The 12,415-nt window shown below is 38.7% G+C and overlaps 1 protein-coding gene across 6 annotated transcripts in view; it reads left to right on the forward strand.

Annotated features, from left to right (window-relative positions):
- Nucleotides 1-12,415, forward strand: part of L3MBTL3 (L3MBTL histone methyl-lysine binding protein 3) — a 77,276-nt gene that overhangs the window by 16,969 nt on the left and 47,892 nt on the right. For all 6 annotated transcript variants that reach the window (XM_056487864.1, XM_056487865.1, XM_056487868.1 and 3 more), the window contains exons 3-6: nucleotides 5,335-5,446; nucleotides 7,594-7,753; nucleotides 8,745-8,883; nucleotides 10,198-10,282. In XM_056487864.1, the coding sequence (XP_056343839.1) occupies nucleotides 5,335-5,446; nucleotides 7,594-7,753; nucleotides 8,745-8,883; nucleotides 10,198-10,282 (496 nt within the window). The remainder of the gene's footprint in view (nucleotides 1-5,334; nucleotides 5,447-7,593; nucleotides 7,754-8,744; nucleotides 8,884-10,197; nucleotides 10,283-12,415) is intronic.

The raw sequence follows: 12,415 nt of genomic DNA on the forward strand, positions 1-12,415 counted from the left end.
ACTAACTTTACTGCTTGAAAAAAAGTATAAAAATACCAACAGCTGCCTCACTTTTCTGGATGCTATTCAGCCCTTGCCTGGGGCAGGGGTACTGTGGAAAAAGTAGTATGTGATTGTACATGTAAAGACACACGGGGAAAAGGGGTCTGGTGGATTGGACAAACTCTGGCATTTAATTACTTATTCAACTTAAGTGATATGTAAAAAATAGTTTGGCATGTATCAGGATGTGGTTGGACAATTCGGTGACGAATGATTCCTTCACTTTAAAAAGACTGTAAAATACCAGAAAAGCTCTGATTTATTTGAGGAGTCCCACTGAAGCCTCTGTGACTAAATGATGATTAACATCCAGAATGATGATAACTTTTTGCTAGCTAGAGATCAGGGTGTAGTTCTTGTATCACTGAAGTCCCAGGTGTCAGTCCTCTTGACAAACTGTTGTGGAATTCCACTGCTTTAAGCTCAGCTACTTCATAGGCATAAAGACTATTGAGCATTTACTCAATTTTCTTTGTTTTGGATGTTAAAAATTTGCATATTTCTTCCGAGCATGTCTGCAATCACTGTTGTGGGTCAAGATATGCTTTGTTGCTGAAGTTGCTGTCAGAATGCAGCAACAATTGTCTTTATTGCAATGAACTTTTGTCCTTGTCTTGCCCAGTAGATGGTGGTGTTGGCTGATTTTTCTAATTTGTTTTAAAGCTGTGCATTAACATATGTGAGGGTTTTGTTCTTTTTTTTTTTTTTTTTTTTTTTTTTTTTTTTTTGCATTTCAACTGTTCTTCCTTTTTTTTTTAAATCTGTTCTCCCAAATAATAATTTTACCATATATAAACAATAACAACTTTTATTCTGATATGATACCTGTGGGAACTGATGAGATCTTTTATGTTCTTAAAAGGGCACAAATAACAGCAGACATTGATAGTCTGATCTGTGTTGCTCTGAATTGGACACATGTAACAGTGGGGGCTTAATTTGAAACTAGATTTATGCATTTGTTCCCAACAGGTTTGTGTTTTTAGGAGTTAATCTACAATATGATAGACATTTTGCATTGTTTGCAATTTTTGTTCATCCCACATAGAGACAGATGCCCAAGAGTACTTCTGTGAAATGTGGAAAAGAGAACCAAAAGCCCATTTAACGTTCAATTAGCCCTACATAAAGCTGTGATGCCTTCCAGCCAGCAGGATAAGGGAAAGAACTTCCATTAGAAGTGGAAATTCTCTAAACTCACTGGAGTTATGTTTTGTTGTGTTCCCTGGGATTCCTGTGCTTCAGCATAGCACATGGTGGGCAAAGAATGGCAGGCTGAACAGGAAGATGGAGACTATTTTTGTAGAAGCAGAAGAACCTTGTGCTTAGCACGATAAAATCGAGTTTGAGGAGGTACATCATTCCTTTCTCTATCATATAGCAAGAGAGTAAGTGTTAGGGTACTACAGCTATGTAATCCATAGGGCAATGTGGCTTAAAAACTGACCATGAATATCTGGAAATTAAAATATAAAAGGAAGCTTTTCAAGAAAGAAATTCAGGAATAGACTTTCAGTTCACTGGTAGGAGAAAACCTGTCTGCTTCTGAAACATTTATGAAATACTTTGTGTGATACTATTGCTTGCAATAGACAAAGACTTCGTATCAGTGGTTTATGATGCTTGTTTCAGTCCTGTATAAATTTTTTATACAATTTTAATTTTTTTGAAAATGTTTCTTTTAAGTGATTTTGGTCCCTGTAGAAAAACTTAGCATGTAAATGGACAGAAATGGTTCAGAAAGTATTGATAATATTTGATTATTATTTATTTAAGCCTCAACTTCCCTCAGTATGTTCGTTATCTGTTGAATGAATATTAAAATTTTCCTGGGGATAAAATTAACAGTCATAAAAGCTGAAGTTTTAGTATGTCAGGGCATCATTTCCCAAGAATATGGAAATGTATCTCAGCTCTGAGTGGAAGGAATATCTAATGATGTTAAAATGGAAGCTACTGTTCTTGATCCTTGTGGAAACTGCAGACAAGGCAGCTGACTAACTTCTGTATTGTATATTTACCTATTAGCAGCTGGACTCTTCCTGCCAACTCAGTTACAATACAAATGTTTGCCTTAAAGGAATTGCAGTTACTTGAATATGTTTATTTTTGTCCTCGTTGCTCGCCTGTACATGAAACTTTGGAAGTTAAATTTTCTATCCAGATGTTTTATTTATTCCTGTTTATCTTTTCTGTTGCTGTCTGATCTTTTAAGACCATTGGCTCCACAGTGTGGGACAGAGAAAAACTTGAACATACTACTTAAAATATGTCAGCAGGCATTTGACAAAAGTCAAGTGGCTTGAATTTATACCCAATAAGCCTTATAATTTATCCTGTTTAAAACATTGAAGTGACAAAAATCAGTCTTTTTTGTGAGTTTATTTGTTAAGTACTTGGTTAATACCCAAGTTTGTTTCTGTCAAGGGCAGTTTCACTGTTTGTTGTAATGAGGGCAGATTGAAGGGAATTCCCTTTATCCAATGCAAATTTCTGTATTTACTTAAGGACCTTTGTGACTTGAAGACAGTTTTTTATTTCTCAGAAAGCTATGGATCCATCCTTAGAAGTTGGCTCAATGGCACTGTCTCTATCCCTCTGTATCACCTGCTGTGACATTTCAAAATGCCAACACACCTAGGGAGGTGTCTGGGAGGACTGCTCGTACTGTATTTTGACTTGGAGGAAATACGATGGTGAAACCTTTACTTTCAGGTTTTCTGTTGCCTACACTCTAAGTAGAAGAGACTTAAAAATGTGCTGAATTTTTTCATAGGCACATAAACCTCCATTAATCTAGATCCTTTTTTGTCATGCTTCCAGCAGTATACACTAGTTGGCATGTTACTCTGGCAGCTCTTCTCCTGTGATGATTTTGTGCAGCATGCTGCTTTGTACACCTATTTATCCTGTTTTTAAGCAGTTAACCTTTGTCACAAGCTGTTCATGTCTTTTCCTCCCCAGCTAAAACCAGAGTATTACCTCCCAGGTCTGAGGTGTTGTTCTGGTTAGCCACAAAGAGCTTGGTGTATACAGTAGTGCTGATGCTGTCACTGGGGAAATAGGGAGTGAGAGCAGACATGAATTCCAGGTTGCCTCCAAACAGGGGCTGGAGGCCTCTGACAAATAAAGGCAATACTGCAGGCAAAAGCAGAAGTTACAGTGATCAGTGAGGCCATACCCAGGTGGACTGCCCTCCTGCCTGCTAAGGCAGTGGTAAGTTGTCACTCCCTGTCACTGAGATCATCTTAGCACGGTGGCCTGGCTAGTCAGGAGCTTTTCCTTAATGGTTCAGCCTTTGCTGCTGTTAAACAGCCTCCAGGGAAAGAGTGGCTGGCAGCAGCCTTCCCTGCAGTCATCTGTCTTCCATTGTTCCGTGCCTATCAGCCAGCCCCCTGGAGCCAGAAGGGCTGGCAGGTCACTGCATTGCCTGGGGTGATGTCCCTCCATTCCACTGGAGGCCCCAGTGGAGGAGGAGCAGGTGTGTGCTGGCCATTGATTGAATCATGCAGAAATATCCCAGGTGTTTGGGTATCCCAGACTGTTCAGAAATACCTTTGGTGCATGGATGCTCCAGCTGTGTGTAAGGTGTGGGAGAGCGTTTCGAAGAGCTGCTCAGTAACCTCCCTGTGCCCAGCCTGGTAGGCTGCAGCAACCTGCAGGTGTCTTGGCTCATGTTCACAGCTTGCCTGCTGTGAGACAGCTCTTGCAGAGTTGGAGCTCTTGAAAGTGGGAAGGTTTTCCCTCTGGCATCCACCTGTTTCAGAGGCAGCAAGGCACCAATAGCAATAATGAGCTTAACCAAAATAGGAAAAAGTGCATAAGTCAGCTGTAAGACTCTTCTGAATAGTAACTCTGCTGCTTTTCTTTGGGTGGAACAGCATGAATGTCTCTCCACAAACTGAAGTATCAGCACGTGGTGTTTAGTGCATTTGGTTGCCTTTCAAAGTTGAACTCATGTTGTTTCAGTCCAGATGGGTTTATAAGCCGTTTGTCCATGCTTTCATATCTGTTGTGAGCACAGCTGATCACAAGCAAAAATCTTAGCTCCAGACATCATATGATTGTGTGAGGCCTCTACTTCCTTTCCCTCTCCCCAGCTTATTATTTCTTAGCTATTCAGATTCCTTAGGACCTGTTAGCTCTTTGCAAATGTTAAGGCTGGAAGAAGGACTGTATAGCACACTGCTCTGGTGTGTGTATATGGGAGTCACCTTTGCTTGCAGCCAGAATGGCTTATTTTCAATACTGTGCCATGAGAGGGTCCAAAGTGAGGGGGTGTGATGTGTTCAACAACCTCTGGGGGCACAGACAGGGTCAGTGTAGTGCCAGGCAATTGTTCCAGTTCTCCTTTTCCCAAGGTAAGATTGCCTGACCAGAGAAACAGAAATAGGCTTCATGCTATGGCCTTGAAGGAGTATCTTCTCTGGTGGATGCTGGGGAGCTTTGAAGGACTCTCTCATATGTAATTTTCCCTGTTGAAAGCTGTTGGTAAGAGTACCACACTGATAAAGACCTGTCCTCTGTAGCAAAGGCACCCCTTCACCATTCAGGGCAGACATTTAGGGACAAAACACCCATGTAACCAGCTGGGCCTGCAAACCATGTAGTGACTGGGAAGCAGAAGTGATTTTTCATGTGGAAGTGCTGCAATCACCACAGCACTGGGAAGAAACTTTTCTTCTGGCAGCAGGACAGCTATAGCTCGTGGCTCTCCAGTGTAAGCACAGCATGTGGGGCATTGTTGAGCCTTGTGTCTGGCTGACAGCAATATCACATTCAGCCTGTAATTAAACACCTCATAAACTGTCTTGAGATGTTTGTTTATGTGTGCTTTATAGTGGAGAAGTACTGTGTTTTCAGGGGATGCTGAAACTTCTGTATTCTGTGAAGCATTTGGTGTGTGGTGTTCATTCAGCTCCCTTGCCCTCAGAAGGGGTACTCCATGTCTGGAGTGTGTTATTTTGCTAGCAGTGAAAAACATATGGTTAGGGGATGTTCCCATGAATTTCTGTTACTGATTTTTTTTATGTGTGTGTGTGAGTTAGATATTGGAGGCATCTGTATCAGTATCTGTTGCAAATTAATATTTATAGATATCAAAATGAATTCACATTTGGCTGGATAGAAACAAGAACGGCTTGTTTTGAATTCCATGGGGATAAGCAGAAACACATAGAAAATAGGTGATGTGGTGAGGACACCATGTAAAAACTATATTGAATAGAAGGTACTTCAAGAGACTTCTAGTAAATTTTTACTATGCACTGTGCCATTTGTTTTATCTTACAGTTTAGAGTCAATGAATTTGGGGCCCTGGAAGTAATTACTGATGAAACTGAGATGGAAAGTGTTAAAAAGGCAACTGCTACCACAACCTGGATGGTTCCAACTGCTCAAGAAGGTCAGTTAAGAAGCACTAAATATTTTCTGTGGTAGACTATAGTTTGTTTAGTGTATCAGCTCTCCTTAAAGCTTGCCTCCAAAATAATTTGAAAAAAAAAACATCTTACTTGCTTTAATGGACAGAGTATCTCTGATGAAGTAACCCATTTCTTGGGATGTAAATTAGTATGAAAATAAATTTGTTTCAAGTTGAAAGGAAGTAATTCCACTGTTAAACATCTAACATTCAATTACAGCCACAATTTTTTCGTTACAGTAATTTTCTCTAAATTTAGAATTGGTATTTTCCCTCTATTTAATTTGCAAAATAGTAAATTTCTTTTAAGTATTGAGAATTTATGATTTTGAATTATTGAAATTTTTTGTTGAGCTGGTTCTCTAGACTGCCTGCAGACTTTGCTAGCTGCAGAGTTCATTTATGCACTGCAAACTGCCTTGGTATGGTCAGCACAGGTACCACCACCTGTGTCAGTGCTGCATGTGCAGTGTGTACCCCCATAGCTGCCTTGCTCCTTCTGACTGTGCTCTTTTGCAGCATTTAAAGTTGTGTGTAGTAACAGTTAATGTTTATCCTGAATGGTAAATTCTAAGAGTTGTAGTATTTCCTGGATTTAAAGTACTGAAGTAAGAAACACGTTTTGTTTAAGGAAAGTTGCTTTACATGGTCATAAATTACTGCAATCTTTTTACACTGACTCCAGTAATGATGGAGTAGTGTGAAAGAGTATGTCACAACTGGTTTTGTGATTATTTACAACTACCTAGTTATTTTCCTTGTTGGTACTACATTTTATCAACTTTCTTTTAAAATATGCACTCTGTAAGTCCTTTGAAAAGCACACTTCACAATTTTTGTTTCACAATCATCCCTGTAAGCACGAGAAGTCAGTGAGAGCTTTCCTTTGCTGCTCCCTTGCCATTAGACCATAATTGCCATGTGGGACATTAACACTGGTAGGAAAGTGGTTTGGGGGCCCCCGAGGTCTGAAGCTTCAGATCACAGTTGATGTGTTCTGTAGCACAGCAGTGATAGTTAATTCAAGTTTCAGAGCTGTGATGAGAGTAACAACACTGTGACTGCATAGTAGCACAACAGGTTCTCTGCTTAGACTGAGAGATCAGTTACCAAACCACACAACTGCATCCCCTCCAGTCTGACAAACACAAACAAAAAACTGTATTTCTGCTGAATTGAACTCTCTTTATGGACATATAAACATATCAAGTAAGCATTCTGCTACTACCTTACACTGTCCTTGATTAATTTAGTGTTCCCCAATAGTAAAAACACTGCTGAAATTTTTCCATTGTGAGATGAAATTGTTATTTTAAACCACTTATGATGCTGGTGTGTAAATATAGCTTACATTATATATTCTTCTGGGAGAGATAGCCAGCATGCAAGAGTTCATTTGACTCTGCTTTCAAAGACAGTACAGTGCTTAAGCAGCATAAATATTTTGTGACTTAAAATTTGCTTTTTGGGGAGATATAAAGACTATAATCTGCTCTAGAGGCTGGAGTACTTGACACACTCCATACTTGCTTGTGAGGGAAAGTAGCTGCATTCTCTCCTAGATATAGCCTCTCCTAGGCTCTTGGCCTGTTGTGGGGAAATTGCAGCTTAGGATCACTGTATGATTTGAAGACTGCTTTGTTACAAATTGAGTGATGTTTCACTTCTGATGAACCTCAGGCAGGCTGAGCAGTAGCTGCTGCTAGAGACTGCAGACTGTAGTCAGGGATCTGCTTCCAGAAACAATTTCACCCAATGAAAGATGACTCCCTCCAACTCTTTTCTCCCAGATTTAGGTATAGACATATCTGCAAGAGGTAAGGTCATGGATTCTGAGCAGTGATGATTCTGTGGGGAGTCATTGCCTGTCACAAAATTCAGTCCTTCCACAAGTAGCTCCATCAAGCTGTGACAGAGCCATAGAATAGTGAGTTCCTCTCTCCTGTTGCAATATGAAAACCTGACTTGCTTGTCAGCAATCTGGACCTCATACAAACACTGACTCCTAGTTCTTCGTTCTGACAAGTGGTGTGGCTGATGTTTTTTCTCTTTGCTTGGCAAGGTCTTCTAGGGATGTTTGGGAATGTATCACCTCTGCCTAAGTGAAGTTAACTTTTGTCATTGTGCAGCCTTTTCAGAAAAGACAGGGATCCCCACAAGGTTGAAGGAAACTGCAAAAGTGGATGGACTTGTTTTCTGTGAAAACTGTTACCGCTATGGTACCATAGAAGAATTTGTTCCTGAAGGGAAATTTTGCAGCCAGAAATGTGCCCAGCAAGTAAAAAACAAGTAGGTGCTATAATAAAGCATAGAAACAAAGAATTTGGCATAAATGCAGCATGAGAGTGAAGTGGTGGGATAAAACGTTCATGGTGGGGCAGAGGGAGGTATTAAGCAGACAAGTTTCAGTGTCACCATTGGTTCATAATGTTCTTTCACTGTTTTTTTGTGTGAATGCCTTAACGACATTTGGTTTTGTCTAACACTGACATTGAAGGCAGTCTTTTTTACTCAGTGTGCTGTGTTCTGCTGTCAGATGCAAGCAGTAAAACAGTCTATGGGATGCATGAATCAGTGTCAGACTCCCACCCTGTTTCAGTCATTGGAATTAAGATAATCAGTAATGAGATGGTTGGGGTGGTAAGTTAATTATAATTAAGTGCAAGAGCTGTTTTATAGCTGACAGTGAGTGAAAACATGAGCATACTGCAGTTTCTCAGTTCCTTTTTTTCAGCTAGTGCATTTCATCTCCTCTGAAAAGCATGTTTGTGTTAGTGTGTCCATTCTGTATTGCATACTGCTAGATTATGGCAGTTTTAAACATTTACGATTTTGTACATTTTCCTTCATTTTTAGCTAATTGCTTCAAAGTTTTCTGTTCTGATTTCTTGTTTAGCAATTTGTACAGTCATATACCAGCTTTCTCCAATTGGATTTGTCAGACTTAGCAGTTACCTTTGCCTTCCTCTCTCTAAACTGCCCTGCAGTCCTAAACATTTCACAGTTTGCTTCTCTGGGAGACTTGATGGTACATGAAAAAGACACTGTTTAAAACATGTAAAACTTGTTCAGCATAAGCTGACAGCTTTCCTTTTACAGTTGCTATTGTGTGTCTCTCAGATTAGTTCTTTTGACAGACTTAATTTTCAGTAGTATTTCTAAGAATATATTCAGTATAATAATATGGGACCTACACATTTACTTGCTTTTTTTACTTGTTTTATGAATTTGATAAGTGAAATAATATTGGCTTTGTGTCATTGTGTTGTTCCTGTGATAGAGAACCAAAGGAGGAGAATCCCAGCATGGAATGCAATGGGGAAGATGATTCTAAAGGCATTAGGAAAAGAAAAGTGAAAGTACCTCTCAAAGAAGAGTCCCGGGATAACGGGGAGAAGAAGGAGAATCCCGATGAAATTGTTAGTATGCATTACAAACCCATTCCTGCAAGTATTTGGGTGGGAGTTTTGCCTTGTTTTGCAATATCAGTAGCTCCATCAGTCCACAAAGAGAAGAGACTTCATCACTCTGTCAGAACCACAATAAGTAGTTGGTTCGTTTGCCAATTTAATTATGCCTCAGCAGTAAATTGTAATTATTGACAGTGAATTGATAAAAGCTGTTTTTTGTCTCTTTTCCCTGCTTTTTTAGGAACAGAACAAAAATAATTTAAAGGAAAAATGATGGTAACATAGACTTGCCATGTTTTCAGCGTGAAAAAAACAGGAGTACATATTTCCTAACAACCCTGTTACTTTGTCATTCTGGACATGAATAAATAACTATAAACCAATAATTTATTTACAAAGAAAGCTACACTACAGTTAAGAAGGGAATACTTTGGATTTTCTTAGTGTAATTTGCCTTTAAAAATCATAACCAAAAATCTGTTTTGCTTTTGTGTTACATTGTAATTTGCTTTGGGGCACCTTTTGGTTTTTTATGTTTTGGATTTATTCTTCATTTTAGAAAAAGCTTACTACAGTACCTTCCTATAGTGTTTGTTTTCTTGTAGTATGTGTTTTCTTCCCAATAGCTGTGACACTACTGGGGGTAGCAAAGTTTTCAGGGAGAAGGATGGAGTCCTGCAACCACCAGATTGTCAAAAGGCTGAAGACTCTAGAGTTGTCAGGAGGGAATTTACAGCTCTCTGTATAGCAGTATCTTGGGCAAAAGTCAGGGGATGCCTTCTTTGTCTCCATGCATCTCTGCTCATCTACTCAGGTGCTCACAAAACTGTTAATACAAAAACATTGAAAAAATATTAAAGGATGAGTGTAATTTTGTATTTAATAAAGCAATTGTACATTTGGAAAAAAAAACCAACCAAACAAAAAACCAGCAAACCAGAGTAAAGCTGTGAGAGGTTTTCCTTCAAATTATTTTGGAAGCATGAACATGCCAAAGATACTGTTATTTATCAGTGTCTCAGTGGGGTCTGCTGGAGCCTTCATGATCTGCCTGTGGGTCAGGCAAGGCTGGCTGAGTGCCAAGTGATGAGAGTCCTTCTGCCTGCCATTTTCACTGTGTTTGCTGTGATTTGTCACTGATGGCTCACTTTGCTTCTATTAGATATCTGCATGATTGTTTGAGGTAGGAGAGAGCTAGGTCAATAGCCATTTAAATGAAGTCACAGTTTAAACTTCAGTTTAAAGTATCTCAACTTTTATCATACTAGACTTCTAAGCTAATGAGGTTATTGGACTTTTTTTTTTTTTTATTTTCTAATTTAGGAGGACAAACCTGAAGGAAGGATCTTGAGAGTCTCACAGAGAGCCAGGAGAAAAAGGAAAGGGGAGATAACAGTTTTGAAACAAAGTAAGTTAGATTATGAAACAAAAATCTCAACCATCAATTCTTCAGATAATATCCATATCTTATTGTGAATTGCCAGCATTGTTTCACAGAATTTGTACTCGCTATTGAATAAAAAAAGTAAAAAGACAGTGACAGTGTTATTTACAGCAATTGAATTTTAAGGCAGCATAGGGGAGGATATAGTGAGTGTAAATGTAACTAATGTGCATTTTAGGTTTTTTCTTTTCATCCCTCTAAATAGAGCCAGTATTAGAGAGAATCAGCTCCTTTGAGTTCCCAGATGTTGAAAGACATGTATCAAGCAGAAGTGAAAGTTTACTTTTGTTTCCTTGGGGATCAATTTTGCATCTTCATTATGTACTGGAAATAGACACATTTATGGAACTGTTTAGGAATAATTGCTATAATCAATCCAAAGGGACATATACTGCATCAAGCAACATAATAAAACATATTTTAAATGACTGCTGTTCTTTCATACTATTTGTATGATAGATAGTTTTAGGAAGAACTGTAGAATCAGCTGCTATTATGCCTCAGTGGTACACCAACCACAGGCCTATATCTTGCCCTCCAGAGTGCTTCTTATGGTAGATGGGGAGACATTAGCAGAGGTTGCCAGGCCACTAATCAGCACAGACCTCCAATTAGCTCTGATGTACACCAGGCCGATGAAGTACTGGTTGAAGATGCAACAATAAAAGTTATGAAAGATCCCCCTCCCAAGACAGAATCACTCCTGAAATGTTTCTACAGTTGCTTCTAAGGCTGATGAGATACGAAGCATGAGACACAAGCACAAAGCTGATGCTCTGTGGAAATTGCTGCTGCCCACTGACAGGATGATTTACAAATTTCTGTTGGGGTTTTTATATTTTTATTTGAGAAAACATCAGTATAAAAGTATAAACTGGTATAAAAGACCAATTTGTATTCAGAACCAAGCACAAATAATTTATTTAATGGAATAGATAAAAACTGGGTAAATCCCAAATAAAATGAATGTGGTCTAATAGTGTTGAGTGATCACTATCACTCTGAAATTTATTATCTTTTGGTTACATCATCAGCTTTCTTCAGGAGAGTTTGGCATCACTATTGTTATGGCTCATGTTTTAATCATAAAAATGCTAAGCCAGACTGTTACTTAAAGGATTTATTTTTCCTGTGAGTAGCTCACAGTCTGGATCAAACCAGATTCACAGTGTGGACTGTTATGAGTCCTTCTGACAGTGTAAGCTTATGGTCTGAAATGTTAAGCTGCCTGTGCAGAGGAGGCATTTTAGGTGGAGATCAGTAGAGCCAGAGTAGAGGTGTATGAAAGCAGATACATAAATGGCCAGCCTCTAGGCCATCTGTTCTTGAAGTTCCTGGCTATTGCTAGTGCAGGTAGTGCCTTATTTTCAAGGCCTGAAAACTGTGTGACTGTAGCCATTATTAAGATGGACTGTAAGCAATATTGCAATTACTATACAAGTGCTCATGCTGCGTGAACAAACCTGAAACTGGAGGTTTCTGTCATATGCTAATGACATCCTGAGGAAAAAAAGCACTGGTGACAGTTCTGAAGACTTGCAGAAAATACTGTTAAATCACTGCCTTTCTACTCAAAACCATCAAACTACAAAGTGATAGAGTAGGTGAGAAACACTCTGAATACTGTCAAAGAATAGGGTATTTCAACCATGATTTAAAAAACTTACTATGAGCAGTATCCAGCTGAAAATGCTTTTCACTAAAAGAAGGACATGGAGGAAAAAGAAACCCCTTAAAATACTGAGCTATTTTGTGGTTTGAAATCACCTTTTTACATATTTGAAAATTATATATCTTAATGCTTCTTAGGAGCAATAAAGAAAAAAGTGTTGGAGCAAGACTTGATAAGTGTTCGTGTCACCTGAAGGAGCTTTTTCTAGTTATTAGTCAAGGTTTGAAATGCTAGAAATGTTTCTGGACAAACCATGAACCTTCATGTTCCTGGTACCTTCAACCTAGAGAACTTCTCTTTTTTCTGAAATAAGTTCTGAACAACACCTTATGAGCATTTCATAAAATATAAATTTAAGGATATTATAAACTTGTGTTGATGATTTTTTTTTTCCTTGAGATGTTAACAGTTACATAATTATTTCA

This window comes from Oenanthe melanoleuca, chromosome 3 (genome assembly GCF_029582105.1).
Source record: "Oenanthe melanoleuca isolate GR-GAL-2019-014 chromosome 3, OMel1.0, whole genome shotgun sequence".
NCBI classification, from domain to species: Eukaryota; Metazoa; Chordata; class Aves; order Passeriformes; family Muscicapidae; genus Oenanthe; species Oenanthe melanoleuca.